We start from the raw sequence: 24,539 nt of genomic DNA on the forward strand, positions 1-24,539 counted from the left end.
GCCTGCAGTTTATTATTTTTTAATAAATTTGTAGAATACACAGTATATCCGTGTGGATCAATATTTTGAAGACTAAATGCAATGTAGTTTCCTGGATTGGATCCTGAAACAGAGAAAGGATATTAATGGACTTGGTGAATTCCAAATAAAGTCTGGACTTTAGTTAACAGTAATGTACCAACATTAATTTCTTAGTTTGAACACATATACCATTGTTATATAAAATGTTCACAGTAGGGGAAACTGGGTGAAGTTTACATGGGAGCTTTCTCTGTACCTTTTGCAACCTGGAATAATCTAAAATTGTTCAACGATAAAAGGCTTATTTTTTTAATTCTAAAAAATCATAGTAAAAAGCCCCTCTCCTATCCTTTTCTTCCATTTACCCTGTTTCTGCTTTTCTGGGTACCCTTCCCCAGAGAAGCAGATTGGCACCAGATAGTCCGTGCCGTTCAGTAGCAGACACGGTCCAGCTGACGGCTTTCTCTCCGGCTGCACGGGGAGGGCGGAAGGGAAGTTAGTGCCCCAGGCAGCCCTCCGCTGGCGCAGGAGGACATGGGGAATACATACCCCAGCTCCCTCGACCCTCAGCGGGACCCTGATCTGCATGTTCTCCTGTCACACCGAGTTCCCAGTGGAACTGTGCCCACTTGCCTGTAGCTCAAGAATGCAACCTTTATTGTCTTGTCTTGCTTCCCGCTCCCTCCATGTGCTTCCTCGAATCATCTCCCAGCAGTACTCAGGTCCTTGGCTCTGGGTCTGCTTTCAAGAGAACCCAAACTAAGACAGATACCGTAACCCCTGTTCTATCTCCTGTTGTTTTTACATAGCAGCGTGTTTTGGAGAGCTCGTCATTAGTACTTAGAGCACCCTTATCCCTTTTCACAGCTGCACACTCTTCCATGGTGTCCTGGATCACAATTTGCTTATCTAGTCTCCCAATGGGCACTTCGGTTGTTTGCAGGTTTTTGCAAATACAAGTTATTTTTCTTTCGAGGTTTCAAAAAAAATCAAGAAGAACCCTTTGCACCCCCCTTTCCCGTGTGCATAAGGCAAGGCTGCTGGATAATTCCTGAAAGTGGGGTTGCTGGTGCCAGTGTCCCTGGGCCGGCCGCACTCTATTTTGAGGGCAGGTGGCCTACAGTTTAAATCTAGAGTCCCTGGCGTTCACCAAAGCCCTCTATGATTTGAGCGCCGCATCTGCCCGCCTTCCCCCTCAAAGCCCACCCTTGCCCCACAGACAACTTACTGTTTCCAGCACCGCCTCCATCTCTCACCTCTGACTATGATTGCCTATGCTTTTCCCTTTTATGAAATGCTCTTCCCTATACCTTTATCTGCTGAAATCCTACTTGTCCTCAGAGACCTGGCTGAAATGCAACCTCCTCTAGGGAGCCTTCCTGGTGCCCCAGCGAGTACTGATCCTTCCTTCCTTCCTTTCTTTTTTTTTTTTTTAAAGATTTTATTTATTTATTTGACAGAGATCACAAGTAGGCAGAGAGGCAGGTGGGGGTGGGGTGGGAAGAAGGCTCCCCACTGAGCAGGGAGCACGATTCGGGGCTCGATCCCAGGACCCCGAGATTATGACCTGAGCCGAAGGCAGAGGCTTAACCCACTGAGCCACCCAGGCGCCCCCTGATCCTTCCTTTCACTGGGCTGCTCATCCTGGCTTTGACGTTTCCTGGAATTTATTTTTATGTGTTGTCTAATTGCCCTGTGTATCTCTGCCTCCTGCACTTGGCCACATGATCTCTAAGGGGCTGGAACCTTCTGAGTCACAAAGCAGGCCCCATCAATGTTGGAGGAATTGAATTAAATGTGCTGGCAATTGCAATATTCTGACCATTTTGTTCTGCTGTTTGCCAACACGACCTTCCAGGATGGTCCCTCAGTGAGGTCCAGAATGAAACAGGCCGAAGCAGGTGACCTCTAGAGCTCGCCTGCCCCACATTCAGAGTTCTGAGGCCAGACAGTGAAGCAATGTGTCCCCTGGACAACCTCCCCTAACAGTCCTCCCCTGGGAAGGTGGTGTTGAACAGGCGGGTAGAGGTCGTGTGCCCCAACCCAAGCCCTGGGCTCTGTGAACTGGTAGCAGATGGAATGTTGTTACTGAAAACTGAGAGGTAGCTCAGGGAGCTGACTGGAGGCACAGGCTCTGGAGCCATACCGCCTGGCTTCAAATCCTGCCTGTGTGACCTTGTGCAAGTCACTTCCTTCCGTGCCTCAACTCTCCCTCTGTAAAATGGGACCAATGATAGGATGTACTTCACAGGGCTGATCTGAGGGTTCAACAAGAGAATTCATATGAAGTCCTTATGTATACACAGGTGCTTACATGTGCAGAGCACAGTGTTTACATACATATATTGACCAGTGAGCCCCAGAAGGTCTTGAAAGGCTCATGCAACAACCACAGCTCCTCTTTATCAAGCACCTACCAGAAATTATCCTGGGTGCTCTGCAGACACACTCTTGCTGAATCTGGTAAACATCCTACAAGTGAAGCATCTTGGTTTTAAAAATTGAGGAAGGAGACACACATTTTAACCAAATTTACCATATTAATCATTTTAAAGTGTACGATGGGGTGCCATTAAATACATCCCTACGTTGTCAGCTGTCACCACTGTCCGTTTCCAGAACTCATTCATCACTTCTCACAATGATCTTGTACCCACTGATGTCACTCCTCACTCCCTGTCCTCCCAACCGAGGCTCGGAGAGGCCAGCTGACCTGCATGAGGTCACATCCCTGGGAAGAGGTGGAACAGGATTCAAACCCAAGTCCGAGGAGATCCAACCCTTGCTCTCATCCTCCCTTAGCACCCCCTGTGGACAACACTCTCCCATTCAGCTAGTCCCATTTGGCCCCTCGTGAGGACCCCACACCACTGGGATAATTATCTCCATTTTCCAAATGAGAAATCCAGGGTAGAGAAGGGGACCTGCCTTTGGCCACACAGTGAGTCAGCCAGGGCCCCAGCCCCCATGAGCAAGACAAATACTGCCTTGAAAATGGCAGCTAAGGCCATGATTGAGATTCTTCCAGAACATGCTAGAATGGGAAGGGGAGAAGATGAGCCCAGCTTCTGCCTCCTTCCCAGCCCTATAGTCAACCAGTGTGACCTGGGGAACGTCCATGGAGCTGATCGGCACCCTGTTCTGAGGCTGCGGCCAGCTCTCCCCCAACATCATCCCAGGGCAATCTTTTTGCTTTTGTTCACCAGCAAAAATTCACTTCTTTTGACCAGCATCTCTGCCAAGCATGGCCTGACTGCTGACTCTCCGGCCGGAGCAGCGGGGTACTAGGGCAGAAACAGAGTCAGAAGACCTGAGCCCCTCACAGCCTCCACCTGCTGTGTGACCTTGGACGAGTCCCAGCTCCCTGCTGGAGCCTAGTCAGCAAAGCACAGCATAAGAAGCGTGGGTAAGATACTACAGTTTCGGGGCTGAACATTCCTCAGTCCATAGGCTTTAGACAGGCTCTCTGTGGACCGCAGATGTAAGACTCCATCACCGGCAGCAGCCATATGCCGTGATCAAGTCGTGTCCCTTAGTACCGTCTGTGCTGATGGACATGGTCTATCTTGCACTCTGTATGTGGTAGCGACTGGCCAGATGCGGCCATCCAGCAGTGTAAATGTGGCTCATGGCACTGAGAAGCTAAATTTTAATTTTCACTTAACTGTATGTAAGTTCAATTAATATCTAAAGCAGGTCTAGAAGGTTAGGCTCCGTGGATGTGAAGAGGAGTGAGGGCCACTTAGAAAGTGTCCACAGCCCAGAACACTCCCACCCCTTGTCGGTTTGAGACCTCCAGAGAACACTGACCTAGGAGTCCAGAGGCCTGGATTCAAATCTCAGTTGCTACCAACATGCTGTGTGATCCAGGCCAAGCTCCATCCCCTCTCTGGACTTCCACGTGGCTGAACAGGATGCTGCCCAGCCCTGTTGCCTGTGGTGGGTCCTGTTGAGACGGATGGCAACAGAGAACACTTGTAGAACGCTCACTGTGTGACAGGTCCTGTGCCAAGTCATCTGTCTATATTAACTCGTTCCTCTCTGCCAGCAGCCCTCGGAGGACACTGGACTCAGGGAGGTTCAGTAACTGGCTCAAGATCGCACAGCACCAGGATTCGCACTTGAGGAGGCTGGTTCCATGGCCTCCATACCATACCGCCTGCAGGGGCAGGTCTGTCCTCAGCCCTCCCTGGGGCTGCTGCAGGGAGTGGCTGGAGCAGGGCGGCAAGGCCTGGAGTGTCTAATGGTCATCCCCAGGTGTGGTCTGGAGGGGGAGGGGAAGGGGCGGTTGTGATCGTCACCCTCTTATCCCCCCACCAAATCAGGTTTTTCCTACGTGTGGGTGGGATGACCCGGATTCCCATGGATCAAGGGAGTCTTGGCTTAGAAATCCAGAGAAGATTCTCAGACCAGGCTTCATTTCCTCCATCTCAGCCACAGACCCATGTTCCTTCTTGCATGGGTAACCATATAATTCATCATCTAAATCATAACACTTTTGAGAATGAAACAAGGCACTAGCCATCAGGGACTCAGGGCAACAGGCAGAACGTGGGCAAACCAGAATGAATGTCATCCTCTTCACGCATGAACATTTATGAGAGTCCACTCTGGGCAGGGTCCTGCTTCTGGTCCAAAGGCACCCCTGGGACTGTCTGTGATTCCTTAGGGAGGGAGCTCCCATCAGAGGGAAACTCAGAGGAGCCCTGACCCCCACCCCCATCTGCAAGGTCAGAGAAGACTTCTTGGAGGAAGGGATGTCTCTTCTGAGCTTCAAGAATATTATTAAGTGGGAAAGAGGCTAGGGACAGGCCTTTTCAGGAAGGTTCTGGGGAACAGAAACACCAGCCCAGCCCATCTGGGACCCAGACATGAGGAAGAAGCGAGAAAGGGGTATGGGGCAGCCCAGCAATCAACAACGATTGGGCAGCTCCAATTCTCTTTAGCTCCTTTCCCTCCGAGGCTCTGACTACTTCATTTAGCAACTGCTGTTGTGCACTTCCTGGGTGATGACTCTCTCCTGGGTCCCAGCCATATGGTAGAAAATGAAACTGGCATGGTACCCCCCCCCCCAATCTCAGAGCCCACAGAACATAAAGAGATACATATTAGCCAAGTGCACAAGGAATCAACCAAAATTCCCAGAGATCCTGGGAAGTGCTTTGAAGGAAACCAAGAAGGGCATGAAGAGAGGAAGTAGGGCAGGATGGAGGAACCATCTTAGATACAGGGGCGGGGAAGGCCCCCTTAATGTTTGAGCAGAAACTTGAGTCAACAGAAGCAGCCGGATTATGTGAGGAGTCAAAAGGAAAAATGTCAGGCAGAAGGAACAGCATGTGTAAAGACCCTGTGGCAGGAAATACAAATGAGGCCGGCTTGGCTGAGTCAGGATGAGAGGCTGGAGTTTTGCCTGAGAGCAAGGGAAGACCTTGAGGGTATTTAAGGGAACTGGGTGAACCAATTCTATGTGGGTTTTTAAAAGGAAAACTCTGTGGCTCTGCCTCTGTGGGCCCTTTGCTCAGAGGGTCTGGGCCTGTTTCTTCTGTCCTTTCCATACCGAGCGCACAAAGATGCGCGCTGTGGGCGGGACTCGGGGGCTTGGTCTGTGGCCTCCAGAGCCTCAGTGGAGCCTAAGCAGGTTTCAAAGGGGCATGGGCTCAGAGAGGCCTGGTGAGCAGCCCCGTCCCCACAGAACCCCTCAGCCCCAAATCCGTGCCCCTCACGTCAGAGGACCTGCAGCAGCCGCGTGCCGCACCCTGGGTTCAGAGTTCACTGTCAGGATGGGCGGCACAGGAATTCAGCTTGGAGCGTAAGAGAGGCCCTGCTCTGGGGACAGCGGGGACAGTGTCAGCCATAGGTGCCGAGCAGCCCAATGCAGGGTCTCTGCTGGAGCCATCTCCTGCTATCATATTGTCCAAACAACCAGTTGATGGAATGTTACGCTTTTCAAACAGTTGCTATGGACACAGACTTAGGCTGGAAGCAATTCGGACCTTGAATTCATCAGGATAACGGAGCTGTCATAAATGAAAAGGATCCTGGAACCTCAGCCTCGTGGGCAAAGCCACGGAATGTGGCCTCAGGAGTCAGATTGAGTCACACCAGCACCCCCCTTGCTCACCAGCTGAGGGCCTAGAGCAGTTGCCTTTTGCCATTCAAGGTGCTTTTTCTCATGGGTGTATTGCCTATTTGTGTATAAAAAAAATTATACCGGAACTTGGCAGTGGCTTAAAACAATAAGCATGTATTATCTCACCCAGTTTCAGAGAGTCGGGAGCCCTGGAGCAGCCCTAGTGGGGGGTTCTGGTCCAGGGTCTCCCGAGATTTCAGTCAAGTTGCCAGCAGAGACAGCCGCCAGCCAGTGTCCTCACTGGGGCTTAGGATCCGTTTGCAAGGTGGCTCGTCCCATGGTTCTGAAGTTAAGGCGGGATGCCAGCAGACCTCGTTCCTCCCCACATGGACCTCTCCTGAGGGCTGCTTGGTTTTCCTCACAACATGGTGGCTGACCTCCCCCAGGGCTGGAGGTCCAAGAGAGCAAGGCAGAAGCCGCAATGTCTGCTCTGCCCACCTCAGAAGTCCCACTGGTCATTTCCACAGTCTCTTACGGGTTACACTGTCAGCCCTGGCTCGTGTTGTGGCAGGGGAGTGGCGGGGGTGCATACACAGGAATGTGAATACCCAGTGATGGGGGCCACTGGGGTGCGTTCGGACACTGCCACCCGGACTCCTCACCCCCACCAGGAACACCTGCATTGAAGGTGAAATGAGTTCACACACGGGAAGCACTGTGTATTCAGTAAGTGCTCAATAAGGGATCACTGTGACGAGCTGGAGTGGAAAAGCGCACCATTGTAGCCGCCTCACGGTCTTCACCATTTCTAGGCATCCCCCAAGACCTTCTACAGGTCTTCGATTTAGCAAAAGCTGCAGGAGCCTCTCCTGCTGGGGACCCAGCAGTGACAGAGACAGACCCTGTCCCTGCGATTCCAAGCTCTGTCAGGCCTAAATCCTGGCAGTGCTGCAGAGGGCTGGCAGGTGAAGTGCTGCCCCAGGGGGCGGGGCCAGCCTCTGCAGAGGGAGCCCGTGCCCTGAGACTGGAGGAAGCAAGGACAAGTCACGTGGTCAGAGGGGGACACAGCATTGCAGTCAGAGCCACGGGAAGAGCGAGAGCCCCAAGATGGGAGTTAATGACCCGTGTTCAAGGAACAGGATGGAGGCCCAAGGGGGTAGGGGCAGGAAATGAAGTTGGAAAAGCAAGAAGAAACAAGATGAGTAGGAAGATTGGCTTTGAGTCTAAGGACCATGGGAGCCTTGTCATCTGGGGGAGAGGCGAGGGGGGGCCAGCCCTGGGCAGGGCTGTGACGGTGGTGAGAAGTGGTGGGACTCCGGGATATCTGGAAGGTGGAGTTGTTTTGAAGGATTTGCTGTGTGATGGGATATGGGGCTGAGAGAAAGAGGCGTGGAGGATGATCCTGTGAGGTTTCTGACCTGAGTGAGCAGGAGGATGGCATTGTCATGAGCAGAATCGGGGTAGACGGTGGGAGGAACAGGTTGGGGTGGATGGTTGGGAGATCAGGCATTCGATTTTGGACCTGTCAGACATCCAGAGCGAGATGTCAGGGAGGCAGGGATAGGCGTCTGGCTTTTGAGAGAGATTGGGCGAAGATGTAAATTTAGGATTGTCAGATATAGGTGGTGTTTAAAGCCATGAATCTGGATGAGATCAGCAGGAGAGAGAGGGCAAAGAGAAGCAAAGAGCACCCAATTCCTTGAGCAATTAGAGGTCAGAGGAAGAGACGCTAGCAAGAGAGAGCGCAGGTGTGGCGAGGAGTATAGGAGGAGAATGGGAGGGGTACCCAGAGATGAAGTCATGGTGGAACTCAGCCTGCCACCCCGTCCACCCCTGCCCCAGGCAGCGCCAGGTCCCGGAGTCTCCATAGGACCCATTCTTTTCCCCTTCCACACTTCTGCCCTGCAGAGGCCTACGGCAGTGGCTATGTTGGTCGTGGACTGTGGTGAACGTCCCCAGAATGTTCTGCCATTCCACCCACATCATTCCAAGCCATTCATCTCTGGGCTCACCCTCCCATGTCCTGCTCTAGTTCTCTGTCTCTCTCTTAACACAGTTCACTCCTGAGAGGACTATCCCCTCCCTTCATTTAGACTCTCTATCTCTGTTAATACAATCTTAGACCAAACCAGCCTTTCTGATCCCACCAAATACAGAAGACAGAGGCAAGAAATACAAAGAGATCTGAACTGGTTAAAGGGAGCAGCTGTCAAAGTGGGTTTGTTATTGTTGGGAAAAGGGTTTGGGGTTGCATCAGCATGGGTCTTGACTGCCTCACCAAGAAGTTTGAACTGAGGAGGGAAGAGGATCCACAGAAGGTTCTAGATTAGGGGAATGATGCAATCAGGTGAGTTTTGCATCAAGAAGAGCCATGCTGGGTTCCATTCCTGGCCTTGTCCCTAATTAGCTCACAGGCCAACTCTGGCTCCAGAACAAGTGGGGATCGCACAGGGGGGCCCCACTCTGTGTGGATGAGGGTAGCGGCAGCAGCCACTGTTGCACCACAGAGCAGGGAGCGTTCCCAGGGAGGCAGCAGCTCCGCGACTTCCCCCATGTTTCCGCGAGGGCAATGAGGCTTATATTAATGAGAGATAATTATGGGCACCCGGATGGGCCTAAGTATAGCTCAGAGACAAAGGCAGCGCAAGGCTGCCAGCTGCTTCCCCTGCGAGGCCCAGGCCTGCCTATTTTAAGACCTCCTCAAGGTGAGGCTCCTGTCACTGCTAAGGGTTGGGCGGCTGAGGCACAGGCGCCCAGGGTCCCAGGAACTCCGACCAAGAGTGTTCAGAGGGAATCAGTGTGACCAGATGCCCACAGAACCCTTCCTCAAACCCCCACGGCCTGGCGGTGGGAACAGAGGCCTGGGGTGACCAGTCCACGGTTGCAGCAAGAACCGAGCCAGGATTGGAATCCAGGGGTAGCTGCATGCCCTTTGCATGATGCTCTGTGACATCCCTGCCCCAGAGGCATTGGCTTGTCCGCAAGAAAGCACAGTGAGGTGAGGAGGGGAGCATGACTGATGTTCATTAAGCCCTAAGTGCCAGATGTTTTCCATATGACATGACAATGAATCCTCGTCATAATCTTGAAAAGGATCCGCATCTCCAAAAGGGGAAACTGAGTCTTAAGAGGAGTGATTGAAATACTGAATGTCTGTACGTAAAGAGGGAAAGAAATAGAACCCAGTTGTGTCCTGTCTTAGGGTCAGGTTCCCCAGAAAGAGATGCTGAGGTGTGCACGGGAAGTCTGCTGGGAAGACCTGTGACAGGTGAGGGGCACAGGATCGGGCAGAGGGAGGAGCCAGATAGAGATACCATTACAAGAAAGGTTCTGCTGAACCCACGGGCAGCTCTGGGTCTGGGCTGCCCCATTAAAGTAGTTCTGAATTGGGAAAGGGAGCCAAGCTTTGGTGCCCACACATCAATGAGTTACTGGCTGCTGGCTACTCCAAAAAGGAGTGTAACCGTGGGTGAGGCATCTCCCTTTGGCTGAGAGCAAGTCCTAGCGTTGCCCAGTGTGAACTGTAAGCAGCCAGGGGTTGGCCGCTGGAGACGTGAGTACCTCCATCCTGAAGAGGGACCTGAGTGGCCATTCCAGTGTCCACTGCACATTCACCCATCTCCAGATCCTTTCTCATTCCTCTGGCCCCCAGATGAGAAGAACCAGCCCTTGCCCACAAGGGGATTATGGGAATATGGACTCTTTGTGGGGCTGACAAGCCAAGGGATGCTGGGGGGCAGGGAGACCGTACGTGCTAATGAGGAAGGAAAGAGTAAGTGACAAGTCCAGGAAAAGTTGAAAAACCCCACCTATTTAAAACCTGTAGAGACTGAATGGGAGAAAATTATTGCAAATCATATTATAAGGGCCAGAATATATAAAGAACTCTTGGGGTGCCTGGGTGGCTCAGCCGGTTAAGGGTCTGCCTTCAGCTCAGGTCATGATCCTGGAGTCCTCAGCGGGGAGTCTGCTTCTCCCTGTCCTTTTGCTGCTCCCCCTGCTCGTGCTCCTTCACTCACACTCTCTCTCTCAAATAAATAAAATCTTTAAAAAAAAAAAAACTCCTACAACTCAACCACAAAAAGTGACAAATCACCCAATTTTAAAATGAACGAAAGTCTTAAATAGACATTTCTCCAAAGATGATACACAAATTGCCAATAAGCACATGAAAAAATGCTCAACATCATTAGTCATCGGGGAAATGCAAATCAAGACCACAGTGAGATACCAGTTCATACCTACTAACATGGGTATAATTAAAAAAAAACACACACACATACACACAAAACAATAATTGTTGGTGAAGACGCAGAGAAATTGGACCCCATATGTTGCAGGTGGGAATGTAAGATGGTGGGAAACCATTTGGTGGTTCCTCAAAAAGTTGAACAGAATTACCATATGACCCAGCAATTACATTCTTATGTATATACCCCAAAACTTGAAAGCAGGGACTCAAACAGATACTCGTGGGCCATCGTTTCTTGATTGCAACCTCATTCACGACAGCCAAAAGCATAACCCAAATGAATGGACAAAACTGTGGTCTTTGCGTACATTCGGATATGATCCAGCCATAAAAAGGAATGAACTTCTGATACATGTCATAATCCGGATGAACCTTGAAAACATTATGCTAAATGAAATAAGTCAGATACAGAAGGACAAATGTATGATTCCATTCATATGAAATATCTAGAATAGGTGAATTCATAGAGACAAAGTGGATCAGAAATTACCAAAGGCTGGAGGAGAAGAGAGAATAAGGAGTCCTTGCATTTAATGGTTACAGAGTTTCTTTTTTTTTTTTTTTAAGATTTTATTTATTTGGCAGAGAGAGACACTGCAAGAGAGGGAACACAAACAGGGGGAGAGGGAGAGGGAGAAGCAGGCTCCCTGCTCAGCATGGGGCTCGATCCCAGGACCTTGGGATCATGACCTGAGCCGAAGGCAGATGCCTAATGACTGAGCCACCCAGGTGCCCCATAATGTTTATAGAGTTTATGTTTGGGGTGATGATGAAGAGTTCGGGACATAGATAATGGTGGTAGTTGTACAACATCGTGAATGTAATTAATGTCAATGAACTGTACCCTTCAAAATGGCTGAAGTGGCACATTTTTATGTTATGTACATTTTACCACAATTAAAGTGAAATACATAGGAAATGGGTAAATCCACAGAGACATAAAGCAGATTGGTGGTTGCCAGAAGGCAGAAGGAGGAGGGAACAGGGAGTGATTGCTCATTGGGTACTGGGTTTTCTTCCGGGCTAAGAAAATGTTTTGGAACGAGATGGAGGTTACACGGCATCGTGACTATACTGAATGTCACTGAATTATAGGCCTTGTTACGTGCTTTTCACCTCAATTTTTTAAAAAGAGGAGGAAAAAAACCTGCGGGGAAATAAAATCCTTGAGATGATGCCAAATAGGTACTCAGGAGGAAATGTATAGCTTTTCCAGTGAGACATATATTAGAATATTAAGCCTCAGAAAATAAGTGAATTAAGTTTACAACTAAAAAATGTGGACAGGGTGTTAGAATATCTTGGACCCCAGCTTTAGGAAGGGGAGTTGGAAGAGGCTTCTTCCTGGAGTTGGATTTCAAGTTCTAGAACTGTACTATCCAATATGGTAGCCACTTGCCACATGTGATGTTTACATTTAAGTTAATTAAAATTAAAAAGGCAGCTCCTCAGTGACACTAGCTGCGTTTTAGGTGTTCTATAGCCCATGTGGCTGGTGGCTACCATATTGTACAAGACAGACCCATGGGACAATGAACAATAAACCAGCAAGCAAGGAATATGTGAGAGTTTCCACAAGTGTTGAGAACTATGTAAAAAATCCAGCAAGGTAATGAGTTTTGTTGGCAAGGGGAGCGAGGGAATGGGGACAAGGCTGGAGAAACTGGCAAATACTAGACCATGCTGGGCCTTCCAGACCTCCACTCTGCTAAGGTACTGCCTCATGCTGTCCCCTCCTCCTCACCCCCTGCTCCTCGGCTGGCAATCTTGGCCCCTTCCCTTGCAGACCTTCTGTTTCAGGTGAGCCAGTGGGCTGCAACCTGGGTTGAGTCAAGAGACCCAGGTTAACAGACCTGGAGTGGCCTTGCTGTGAGGCCTTATGCTGTCCCTTCCCCGGGTTGACATTCTTTAGCTCCAGCAAGCTATGTGGCTGGACGTGACAGTTCGAGGTCTACAGAGACTTGCTCTCCAATGGCCTTGAATGCCAGGCTCAGGAGTCAGGCATTCGTCCCAAGAGCCAAGCGGAGCCACCGAAGAGGAAGAACACTAGTGCTTTGGTATTTTAGCAGAATCACTCCAGCTGCAGTTTGGAACACTCCAGCTGCAGTTTGGAACATGCAGGGGTCTTAGAGTGGACACTGAGGGACCAGGGAGAAGGCTGTTCAGCTGTCCAGGTGAGTGGTGGGAGGGACAGAGGCAGAGGATCCGGAGAGGAAATGGCACCAGGAGACACAACCGAGGCCCAATCACTGTGACTCAGTGACTGTCATAGCTGGGGTTTCCCAGAAGCATGCCCAAGACAAAGATTCAAGACTCAAGGGCAAATACCTCATTTGGGAACAGACAGCACAGTGTGGGAAGGGAGCGGTAAGTCAGGGAAGGGGAGGTAGCCAATGAAGGGAGTGTTATCCGGCAAGTGACCACTAAAGAAAACTGGAACTCATTCCCACTGGGCAGCTCCAGGAGTCCGTGTAGAGCCCATGCCTCAGTTGTCCCACCTGAAGGGTGGAGGAGCTGGGGTATTTATACACCAGCTCCCCAACTGACACTGGTTGAGAGCTGCAGCTGGTTTGGGGCTGGGGGTAGGGTTGTTAAGTCTCTGGCAATTCCTGCCAGCCACATGTGAGCAGAGCCGGCTCCAGCAGCTAGAGAACACCCTCCACTACCACTCCCCGCCGCCGCCTCCCACAGGGCTGCAGAAGCTGAGAGTCCCAAGTCAGTCTTGGACACCACAGTGATGAGGCCACAGGAGATACGGGATGGGGGGGGGGGGCACTCGAAGCCACCGCTGTAGGGACCAACTGTTCATGAGGCCAGTATCAGGCTGTTGTTGAAAGACACAGAAACCCAACTCAAACTTAAGCAAAAAGTCTCAACTGTCATATGAGATCATACCAAGATCTCAACAAAGGACTCCAGGCTGATGCTCCGCCGAGCACACAGCCCTAAGAGAGAGAAAGGCACCTCTTTCCCAAGAGTCCAGCCATTCCCAGGGCCAACTCTCATTGGCTAGGGAGGCTCCTGTTCCCATCTTGAGCCAATCAGTGCTCAGGGAGGCAGGGCTCTGATTGGCCAGACCTGGGTCATGTGTCCACTCCTGGGGTTCTGGGATAGGGCTGGTTCCACCTAGACTACAGGAAGTGAGATGGGGGGGGGGGGTGTGGGTGGATCATTTTCCAGGCACCGTGGGCGTTATTGCGAGGGAAAGACATGGAAAGTCGGAAGAGGGAAGAATTCAGGGAGGTGCCCAGGTGTCTGGCTTGAGCCCCACTGAGTGACCCTGAAGCATTTTGCTGATTTGGGGACACCATGTGCCCACTCAGAGCCCTGGGAGGCACTGACGTTTAAGGTGGAGTGGAAGGACAGACACACGAGCCCCAGAGGTCAGAGAAGGGACTTTTTTAATAATGAGGGCCCAGTCACAGGAAGGAAAGAAGTTGAGAGTTTCTTTGTGGTCATTAAATCATCTGGGTCTCTAGAGGACTCCCTGATGGTGGCAGCCCCCACTCTCCCTCCTGTAGTCCCAGTGGCACCTCAAGACAGGGACCCAGTTCCCCCCACCAGCCACGTGAGGGAACTCATCAGTCAAGACCACCACCAGGTCATGGCCCACAGTTTGTACCGCAGGGAACAAGAGTGTGCCAGCATTTCACAATTCACTAAGCACTTGCCTGGGCTTTCCTTTCTCTTGGCCCCGTTTGAGAAACAGTCTGAGGCTTAAGGAGACAGCCATGGTTCCAGGTTCACATGGTCCTGTTGGGGCAATCCTGGATTCCTGGGGATCAGTAGCACCTGTGATGTGACATTGAAGCCAGCTTGGGCCTTGGGTTGAGAGAACTGTGTGTGGTGTGCACTTCTAGGCCAGCGCCCGGCCGCTGTCTTCTGCTCCCGGTGACCAGCCCTCTCAACCTCCAGCATTTCTGGGGCATCGGGCCCCTGCCAAGCCCACGAGCCAGCAGGGCTGTGTTTGCAAATCATGTCCTCAGTTTTCAGTATCAGGCCTTAGTTGAGTGGGCATCGAGGACATAGGGATGCACACACAGTTCTCCAGTTAGAGAGACAAGGAGGCTGGCCCCTGAGCCCGGGGATCACTGTGCCCCGAGAGGCTGTAGGGAAGCCGAGAAGGGATATGGGGCTGGTTTTGCTTGAAATTGTCTTCAAGAAGAGGTTTGCCCGGAGGGAGCTGCTGCTAGCTGGAATGGAGGGGGATCCTTGACTTTCCAGAACCCTGATGGGGTGGCTGGCGTTGAAGTTACCTGTTTCGCTTTGGCTAGAAGGACCCCTCCCAGCCTTGGTTTCCCCATCTGTAAAATGGAGATAATGGTCCCCCACCCCTTGTGGCTGTTGTGAGGACATGGAGTAATGAAGATAAAGAGGTCAGTCAGTGGACATCCTCTCCATCCTGGAGATAGATGCTCTCCCAAGCCAGCTGGTGGGAGGAGAGATGCTTTCCCGGGGCTACTCAGCCACAAGGATGGACGAGACAATGCTCTGGCCTCCAGGATGGGGTCTGTCAGGCTCCTAGAGGCAAGGAGGGTGTCTGGCAGGGAGGCGGAGAACTTGAGCCAGGTGGATCCTGCTGAAATCTCAGGGCTTAAGAAGGCTTAGGGAGAGTTGATCATGAAACTTCTAGGTCCAAGGAAATAATCCTCAGATCCTTGAGGGTTGTGGGGCTGGCCAGCTCCTGGAGACAGTTGCAAGGCAGTGCTGCAGAGGACTAGGAGGAGCTGTGGGTCCCCCGCTGCCCCTGCCACTGGATCCACTGTGTGATCCCGAGGCAGTTGTTGCCCTCTAAGGGCCTCGGTTTCCCCCACCTCTATGATGGGAGTTTCACCGAGCCCAGTGTTTTTGACGCAGTGTTAGGTGGGATCTGGAATTTGCCTTAAGAGCTGCTCTGAGGGGTGAGAGGGAGTCTCAGACACCAGAACCCATTTGGTTTATTAATTTCCTGTGGCTGCTGTGACAGATTTCTAAAACTTACTGGCTTGAAACAGCACAGATTTCTTATTTTATAGTTCTAGAGGTTATAAGTCTACAATGAGTCTCAGGACTGCAATCTTTCTGGAAGCCCTAGAGGACAGTCTGACTCCTTGCCTCTTCTGGCTTCTAACAACTGCCCACATTCCCTGGCTCGTGACCCTCACCCCCCTCTGACCTCTGCTTCTATCATATCTTCATGCCTCCCTCTTAAAAAGACACATGTGATTAGGTTTGTATCCCTCCAGATAATCCAGAGTAATCTCCCCATCTCAAGATCCTTAATCATATCTGCAAAAACCCTTTTAATATGTCAAGTAACATAATCAGAGATTTGGGGGATTAGGACCTGGGCAACTTTGGGAGCCATCATTCTGCCTACCACGCTTGGCTTCAGCCAGAGCCTATGCATTCTGACCTGGCCCAGCCCTCCAAGATCTCTATCCCCACTGCCCTTGTCCCCACTTGCTGTGTTCCAGCCACACCGATGGCTTTCAGATCCTCAGCACACCAGGCACACAGTCCATAGCAAGCCGTGGGACTCCTCTGAGTGGAGCTGGTGGTACGTACAGGCCTTAGAAATCTCGCCAACCTCCTCTCTGCTTCGTGGTACAGATGGGAAGACTGAGGCACAAAAAGGAAAGGTACTTGCCCAAGTACTGAGACTGTTTTTTCCAGCAATGGGCTTGGATGGAAGATCTAAACAGTCCAACCGTCTGATTTTACAGATGGGGAAACTGAGTCACTACTCCACCTAAATGCCACCCTCACCCAGGGCCTTGTCCTGTCCACCCAGTCCTGAGAACAAGCTCCCGTTATAGAACTCACTGAGAACTGTTCAGGCTGACTGTCATTGACACGTTCCAGTCGGAAATGATGAGCTAATGAGCTTATTGGCTTGTCTGCTGTTTGCAGCCCTGGGCGCCTAGCCCAGAAGTCACATCAGTAGACATCTGATGAGGGAGAAAGCAGATGTTTATAGAGGGTGTGCATTTGATGTAGGTAGGATTCCTCTGCTAAAGTGAGAGTTGGAGAGTACTGCCATCAGACTCAGGTGAGATAGGCCCTACTCTTTTTAGAAGGCTTCTCTGGCCCTCTTTCAACCGTGCTGAACCACTCATAGACAAGAGTGTTCCAGCTTACCCAGAGCCACGCTCTGGATACCGGGGACCGTGGAATTCCCCAACCAAATGGCCCCAGGCCTGCTTCTAGGGCCAGTGCGGGATCTTCCCATGGGTGGCCTGCACTGCCCCTGGGGCCATCCCTAGGCCTGAAAGCACATAGAGTGAGTTTGTGGTGCATGTGGGTACGTGGCTCCTTGTAGCAAGGGATAAGTCAGAGACGGGAGGAAAACAGGGTGAGCCACTCCCCCCACCCACTACATTTGATCGTGGAATTTGATCTGAGTTCAGACTTGGCTTTCCAGGTTATTATGAAGACACGTTCATCAAGGTAGGATTTTTTTAACAGTTTGCCAGCCTGAGCTGTGACTTGGATTGACACACGCGGTATGTGGGTCTCTGTTTGTCTTCTTGTCCGCCACCCGACAGTGTTAAAGGTAGGCCAAGAGTCCTCAGAAACCCTCCCAATCCTGAGATCTGTAGGGATCTGGGTGACATTCCTGGGACCCTGTCCCCTCCAAATTCAGCTGATTTCCTCTCTGTTTTCTCTCCCCAGGATAGCTGTCGCCCGGGAAACGCAACCCGGGCACCCCGCTAGGGCAACGGCCCCTGCCCTGAGGGCCGGGATCATGAAAGGCCTCGGTGACAGCCGCCCTCGCCACCTCTCCGACAGCCTGGACCCACCGCACGAGCCCCTGTTCGCAGGGCCTGATCGCAACCCCTACCTGCTGTCGCCCACGGAGGCCTTTGCCCGCGAGGCTCGCTTCCCTGGCCAGAACACTCTGCCTGGGGATGGTCTCTTCCCCCTCAACAACCAACTGCCACCTCCAAGCAGCACCTTTCCCCGCATCCACTATAACTCCCACTTCGAGGTGCCAGAGGAGAGCCCCTTCCCCAGCCATGCCCAGGCCACCAAGATCAACCGGCTGCCTGCCAACCTCCTGGACCAGTTTGAGAAGCAACTGCCCATCCACCGCGATGGCTTTAGCACGCTCCAGTTCCCTCGTGGTGAGGCCAAGGCCCGTGGTGAGAGTCCTGGCCGCATCCGCCACCTGGTCCACTCGGTCCAGCGGCTCTTCTTCACCAAGGCGCCCTCACTGGAGGGCACAGCAGGGAAGGTCGGTGGCAATGGCAGCAAGAAGGGTGGCCTGGAGGACGGCAAGGGCCGGAGGGCCAAGAGCAAGGAACGGGCCAAGGCTGGGGAACCCAAAAGGCGTAGCCGCTCCAACATCTCGGGCTGGTGGAGCTCTGATGACAACTTGGACGGCGAGGGTGGCGCCTTCCGCAGCAGTGGCCCGGCCTCCGGGCTGATGACACTCGGCCGACAGGCAGAACGCAGCCAGCCACGTTACTTCATGCACGCCTACAACACCATCAGCGGGCACATGCTCAAGGCAGCCAAAAACAACACCGCTGAGCTGACTGCCCCGCCACCCCCTCCCGCACCCCCAGCTGCCTGCCCCAGCCTTGGGGTGGGCACTGACACCAACTATGTCAAGCGGGGCTCCTGGTCCACTCTGACCCTCAGCCACGCCCACGAAGTCTGCCAGAAGACCTCAGCCACCTTGGATAAGAGCCTGCTAAAGTCTAAATCCTGCCACCAGGGTCTAGCATACCATTACCTGCAGGTGGGTCTCTCCCATGGTTAGGGGTAGGGTAAGGAATGTTGGGGAGGGCCCCTGTTCTGAGACTTAGCTGGACCACAGATTTACTTGGAAAGTTGCTTCATTCTGGGCTCCTGTGAGTAAACGGCTGTGAAATGGGTGTCTGGTGGTACCTGCTAACAAGGGGATATCTTCCACTGTCATGCTTTCAGCAGACACTGGTTAGGTTTCTTCCGAGCCCAGCCCAGAGTAGGAACTAAAATGTGTACCTGCCCTCTAGAGGACAAATCTGGAAGCCCTGCCCTCCACCCTCCTCAGAGGACCAATTGCATGGTATTCTTTTTTTTTTTTTTTTTAAATTTTATTTATCTGACAGAGAGAAATCACAACTAGGCAGGCAGAGAGAGAGGAGGAAGCAGGCTCCCCGTGGAGCAGAGAGCCCGATGTGGGGCTCGATCCCAGGACCCTGGGATCATGACCTGAGCCGAAGGTAGAGGCTTTAACCCACTGAGCCACCCAGGCGCCCCCAATTGCATGGTATTCTACATGCCAGCCTCCTGCCTGCTAGCCTCACCAGACCAGGGGCTCTTTTAAGACAGGGACCACATTAGAAGCAGCTGTGTGTCCCGAAGGCCCAGGACAGGGTTGGCAGAGAGAAAGTGCTCAGGAAATGTGAGAAGAGAGAGGGCTAGAGGAACAGATGGACATTTTAAGTGAACAGAGCTAGAAATAAATAAGACAGAGCCCTGATTATCAGGATGCTGGGAGAGAAAGATGCATGAACAGGTAGTTACGTCGGTGTGAGTGGAGTGTGTTGGAGGTCAGCATGGAGGGCTGTAGGAGGCCCTAACCCAGCTTGGGGGACTAACTTTCTCCTCCCAAGTGTTAATGTTTATTGAGGAACTTAATATGCACTTTGCAAAGCCACACTCCCGGAAAGTAGCAGAAGGCTCAGGGACATCTCTGTTGCTATGCGTTCCCCTGGGGCCCTCCAGAGTAGAGCCAGGGGCTAAGAGCTGAGTGCGGCTCCTGGGGCAGAACCCAAGCTGTGGGTGGAAGTTACAGGAAGCAGATTTCAGTACCCACCAAGATGGAAGGGGCTGCTTCTGTAGGTAGTGAGCCCTTCATCCCGGGGGGTGTACCAGCACAGGCCTGGCCAGCCTTTGGGAACACATTAGATGCATTTTGAACCAGATGAACATCAAAGTCTGACAAAGCCCCGAGCTCTTGTCATTCTATATAAAAATTCCAAAGATGGTGAGACTATGGGGGAAAAGCTATTTTTTTTTTTCAACAGAAGGAAAATGGAAATCTAGGCAGTATTTTATATATTTAAGGCTTTTGTGGCTCTCAATCCAATTCCTTAGTTTAGAAACATCAGAGAGGGTGATGTGTGACCTGGCTCCCTCTCAGAATGCTGTGGTTTGGTCTGATCATGTGAAAAATGCTTCAGAAACACATGAAAGGGAGTCTCTGTGGGCCTTGGGGTTTGTGCTGCCTGCTTGGAGGTGGGGGGTGGGTGCTGGGGTAGCAACAGGTTTTAAGCAGGAATATCAAAGGGCACCTTCCCAAAGGACAGGTGGAGCCAGGGAAGATGGACTAGCAAATGGCTTAGGAGGTAGAATGTGTGGGCCCCAGTGACCAGCTGGGCAGTTACTTGGCGGGGGGGGGGGGGGGGGGGGTAAGGGGGTCCTGGGGTGGGAGTCCCAGACTGGGACCATCCCTCAGCCGAGAACTGGTCACTAGCAATATGGGCATCTAGAAGGATGTGGCATCTGTGTGCATTCTGCATGTGCTGAAGAATATGGTGATGCTGTGTCCACTGAGAAATGTGTGTCACCCGGGCCTCTGTGATGAAGGGTGTTGAACCTAGCGGGGGTGTGCACTCTGTATGTGTCAAGGCAAAGACGCGGTGAGATGGGGACAGGCTGCAGTGTGTCCGCAGTGCGGTGATGGCTGCTGTGTTCGGTGGGGGGTGGTGTGAGTATGTTCTGTGTTCACGTTGTGTACTTGTCCATGTGGTAATGAGTGGCTGCTGTGGGCGTGTCCTTGGTGAGATGGGGGCGGGAAATGTACGTTTGCTCTCTGAGATGTGTGCACCTGGCGAGGTGTGCTCACTCTGGGCTGAGGGACTTGGTAAGTGCTAAGATGTGTGGAATCTTTCACCATGGGGTGAATGTCCACTGTGTATACCTGTCAGATGGGAAAACAGCCCTTTTTCCAGGTCACCACCTGGCTGCCAGCCCCCCCACCGGCCTCTGCACCCCTGTGCCTGGGCTTACCCACTAGTAAGGGATATAGGATGTCCATTGACTCCAAGGACCCTGCCCCTTTACTGCTGTGCTGGGGTCCTCTGACCAGTCCTCCCTATCCCTACCCCCATCCTAGGACAGGATCTTGGTGCCAGGTCTGAGGGCCTCAGTCTGGTTTGATGTTCTCATCTGTGTAGTGGGATCATAAGCCGTCCTCTAAGATAGCAGGGTGACATGATGGGAACACAGTGGGTGCTCAGAAAAGGAACTGCAGTGGGCAGCTACTGTGATCTTACAGCCTGAGCGGTTTTGCTGGGGCACACCCAGCCTGGGATCCGTGCAGAAATCTGAGGTCTGAGAGGGGCGAGGATTTGCTTGAGGCCACTCAGTGAAGCTGTGGCCGAGCCGGCTCTGGAACTCAAGGATCCCTCCCAGCCCCGGGCTCTGCCCTGCTGCTGGGTGGCTTCAGCAGCAGTACCCATCACGGAAGGCTGAAACTGTGCTAGGCGGAGAGCGGGGGAATCTTCGGGGTTCCGAGCACCGTTCTGCGATGTGCGCTGCCCCCGATCCCACCCTACCCTCGCTGAGGTCTGTTCGCCCATCCTCAGGTGCCCGGCGGCGGCGGCGAGTGGAGCACTGCGCTGCTGTCCCCGCGCGAGGCGGACGCCGCGGCCGAGGGCCCCATCCCGTGCAGGCGCATGCGCAGCGGCAGCTACATCAAGGCCATGGGCGACGAGGACAGCGACGAGTCCGGCGGCAGTCCCAAGCCCTCACCCAAGACGGCAGCACGGCGCCAGAGCTACCTGAGGGCCACGCAGCAGTCGCTGGGAGAACAGAGCAACCCCCGCAGGTGAGCGCGCAGCCCAGCTGCTAGAGCCCCGCCCACAGGCTAGCCCGGCCCACCCGGAGCTCCGCCCCCCGGGATTGCTGCTCGAGAGTCCGAGTCAGGTTCTGGGAGGCCTCCCCGCTCTCCGCACGTGAGCTCTCCGGGAAAGCCTCCTCCGCTCTCACAGGCTCCGCTCACTGGCCGGGCTAGTCCCTAGGTGAGCTCCTCCCAGGTATGTCCCACCTCTGGGAACCCTAAGAAAGCCCCGCCCCATAGGTGAATCCTGCCTCACAGCCTCAGATCCAGGCGAACTCGGGCTCCCAATGATCTAGGCTCCCTAGGTAAACCCGGCTTTAGCTTAGCCTTCTCCCTGAGATCCTTGTCCTTAGGTTGGCCCTTCGTTTGACGAGTTGACTCTGGAGAGCCCCGCCATTTGGTGAACCATCCCATAAGCCCCCCACAGTTAAACCCTGACCAGCAGTGAGTCTCATCCTTTGGCAAACGATAAGGAGAGTCTCTCTAGAGTGACTGGCCCTGTCTCCAGGAGGCACATCACCAGGTGAGTTCCATTCCCACAGGGGAACTGGGCCAGGGAACCCTCTTCTTCCGGTTAGGAGAAACTTGCCCCTAGTGATCCCACCACCTGTACAAGTAAGTACCAAGGTACTTACTGCCTAGGCACGGCCAGAGCCCCCTCTGCCCTTGCGCCTGTAATTTATCCCTGTGGTGAGCTCCGAGACTGGGGAGGAGGGCGTATTCAGAAGTCAAAGGCAGATGAACGGCCTTCACCTGCTCTCTCACCCTGCCTGGAATTCCACCGTCAAGCCCTTTCCCGTTGCTTTAAGACTTGGAAGAGTTAATGAAAGTATGAACAAATGAGATGCATGCACACAGAGAGCAACAATTAAAATGTTAGAGAAAGGTGAGGCTTTCACATGCATAAGTCACCATGGGGATCAGAACAGAAAAGAATGAGAGTAGTAAAAAACGTTACAGAAAGCCCAACATCAAGTACAAAACAGGTAAAACTTAGTAGGAGGGGTTCAGAGTTCTCTGAGGAAAAGAAACAAAAGCAAGTCCGAAACAAAAAGAAAGAGTTAAGGGAACCAAGCTTAGTCCTAGTTCCTAAACTATGGGGGCCAAGAGTCAAGGCTTCTGGGAGGAGGGGGTCTGGGAGGACCTTGGCAGAGAAAAGAGAGCAGGTAAGGTGACAGAGCCATGAGGCAGGGAGAGGCAAGGAGGAGCAGGGATCTCGGAGAAGCCGGAGTTTCCTTGTGACAGGGAATTGCTTAAGGGATGCACAGGAGGACAGAAGGCAGGGAATGGCCTCCAGGTGGGAATTCAGGACATCACTGGCTTGTCCCAGATCTTCCCCTCTCTGAGCCTCAGTTCCCCATCTTTAAGTGAAGGGGCTAAGGTGGCTAAGACCCCTTCTAGTCCTGGAAGCACTTCCATGAATGACCAGTGTGGACTGAGGTGGGAGAGGAGGGCGGGACCCAGGCCCAGACCTTGAATGAGAGGGAATAAATAATAATAATAGTAGCTATAGTAATGGGCGCCATCTGTTAGCACTTGCCGCACTCTGGGCTCTGTGCCTGGCCCAGTGCACTTCAATGTGATTCCAAATCCTCTTCATCATGGCCCCAAGCAGGCAGGCATGGTGTCACCCCCACTTTGTAGGTGAGGAAACTGAGACTTAGGCAAGGGGGTCATGACTTGCCCAAGGTCACCCACTGAAAAAACTCCATTCCAATCCAAGCCCACCTATGTCAAGGCCAGAGCTGTTGGGTGCTTGGATTTTAACCCCAGAGAAGTGGGGTTAAAACTCACTGCGCCGCCTGCTGGGAGCCCCGCCCACAGGCTAACCTGCCCCATTGGAGACCACCCTGCTCCCCCGGCAGGTGAGCTCTCCTGGAAAGCCTCCTCCGCTTTCACAGGCTCACAGGCCAGGCTAGTGAGGGAGAAACCCAGGGTCAGGGAGATGTGAGAAAAATTGAACAGCAGGAGTCGTGAGAAGTGGTGTCTTTGGGGGCCTGGTGGAAGCTACCGGGATATTGTGCTGAAACTGATGCACTTTGGTCAGCTCCAGCCTGAGATCAAGGCTGTGAGCCTTGACCTCCCTCCCTTGTCCAGCCATTGGAATTGCCCCAGACCTGTTGGGGGGAGGGGCCTGTAGAATTGGGCTGGGTTGGGCAGCGAGGTTTGAAATGGTTAAAAGTGAGCTTGTGCTGCCACCTCGTGGCTACAGTAGAGATGACAGGTGAGAAAGACCGGCATCCTCCAGAGTCAAGTCTCCGAGAGCTGGGAGCTCTCCCCTTGCTCTCAGTACACCTGACCCATCCCTCCACCCCATCTTCACCCCTCCCAACACTACACAGGCTGGCAGTGACTTCCATTTTTCCCTCTGCACTCGATGACCTTGGCCAGTCTTTCCTGGTCTGAGCCTGTTTCTCAGGCTGAACAATGGGTGGGCTGAGCCCTGTCTGCTCCCCATCTTCCCCAGGAGTCTGGACCGCCTGGATTCAGTGGACATGCTGCTGCCCTCCAAGTGTCCCAGCTGGGAGGAGGACTACAACCCCGTCAGCGACAGCCTCAACGACTCCAGCTGCATCAGCCAGGTGAGGGTGGCGGCTAGCCAGGACAGTGGGCTTGGGAGAGGCCAGCTCCCACCCAGGGGGACAGACATCCAGGCCCAGCCCCTGGCGAGTGGTCCCCAGATGTCTTCACTGTGCTTCTGTTTGGTCTTTGTTCCCATAGCTGCCTGTGTACATATGTCTGTCCCACTGACTGTCCTGTGGCTGGAGAGCAGTCCTGGGGCCTGGCACGCCGTGGCCTGAGCTGAGAGCCCCGGGGGAGGAGCCACACCACTGCTATAGACCCAGGAGCCCTGAAGATAGGGAACTGGAGACCTGAGCTTGAGTCCCAGTCTTGTCACTGAGAGTATGAACCCAGGACAAGACACTCCCTCCCTGAGCCTCAGTTTCCTGATTTACACAGAAGGGTGATAATTCCTATTTCAAAGCGTTATGAGGAATTGAGATAGGAACATAGTGTTCTCAGCAAAGGGTAGCTAACTTTATGGTTCTTATTGTTATGTTGCTGTATGACCTTGGGAAAGTTGCTTCTCCACTCTGGACCTCCATGTCCCGCAGGCTCAGTGGAAAGTTGGACTTCCACGGTTTAGGCACCCCTGCCACTAACATCGATAAGCACGCTGTGCTGAACCTTTCATTCTCTTAACTCCCAGGTCCTTGAACCCTCACAGCCATGTCCAGGGGTGGGTGTGCTTATTATTTATATCCCCATTTCACGGATGAGGAAACTGAGGCTCAGCTGGCTGAGATCACACAGCAAGGAGGAGGCAGAGCTGGGCGGAGATCCAGAGCTGTCAGTCATACACCAGGACTCCAGCCCCC

At 52.8% G+C, this 24,539-nt stretch overlaps 1 protein-coding gene across 3 annotated transcripts in view; it reads left to right on the forward strand.

Moving 5' to 3' along the window:
- The window catches only part of DLGAP4 (DLG associated protein 4), a 197,855-nt gene that overhangs the window by 94,644 nt on the left and 78,672 nt on the right, over positions 1 to 24,539 (forward strand). For all 3 annotated transcript variants that reach the window (XM_045980382.1, XM_045980381.1, XM_045980383.1), the window contains exons 3-5: positions 16,998 to 18,069; positions 20,906 to 21,147; positions 23,627 to 23,741. In XM_045980382.1, coding sequence (XP_045836338.1) covers positions 17,071 to 18,069; positions 20,906 to 21,147; positions 23,627 to 23,741 — 1,356 coding nt within the window. In that variant the 5' untranslated portion in view covers positions 16,998 to 17,070. The remainder of the gene's footprint in view (positions 1 to 16,997; positions 18,070 to 20,905; positions 21,148 to 23,626; positions 23,742 to 24,539) is intronic.

Source organism: Meles meles, chromosome 16 (assembly GCF_922984935.1).
Source record: "Meles meles chromosome 16, mMelMel3.1 paternal haplotype, whole genome shotgun sequence".
In the NCBI taxonomy this organism is placed as follows: domain Eukaryota; kingdom Metazoa; phylum Chordata; class Mammalia; order Carnivora; family Mustelidae; genus Meles; species Meles meles.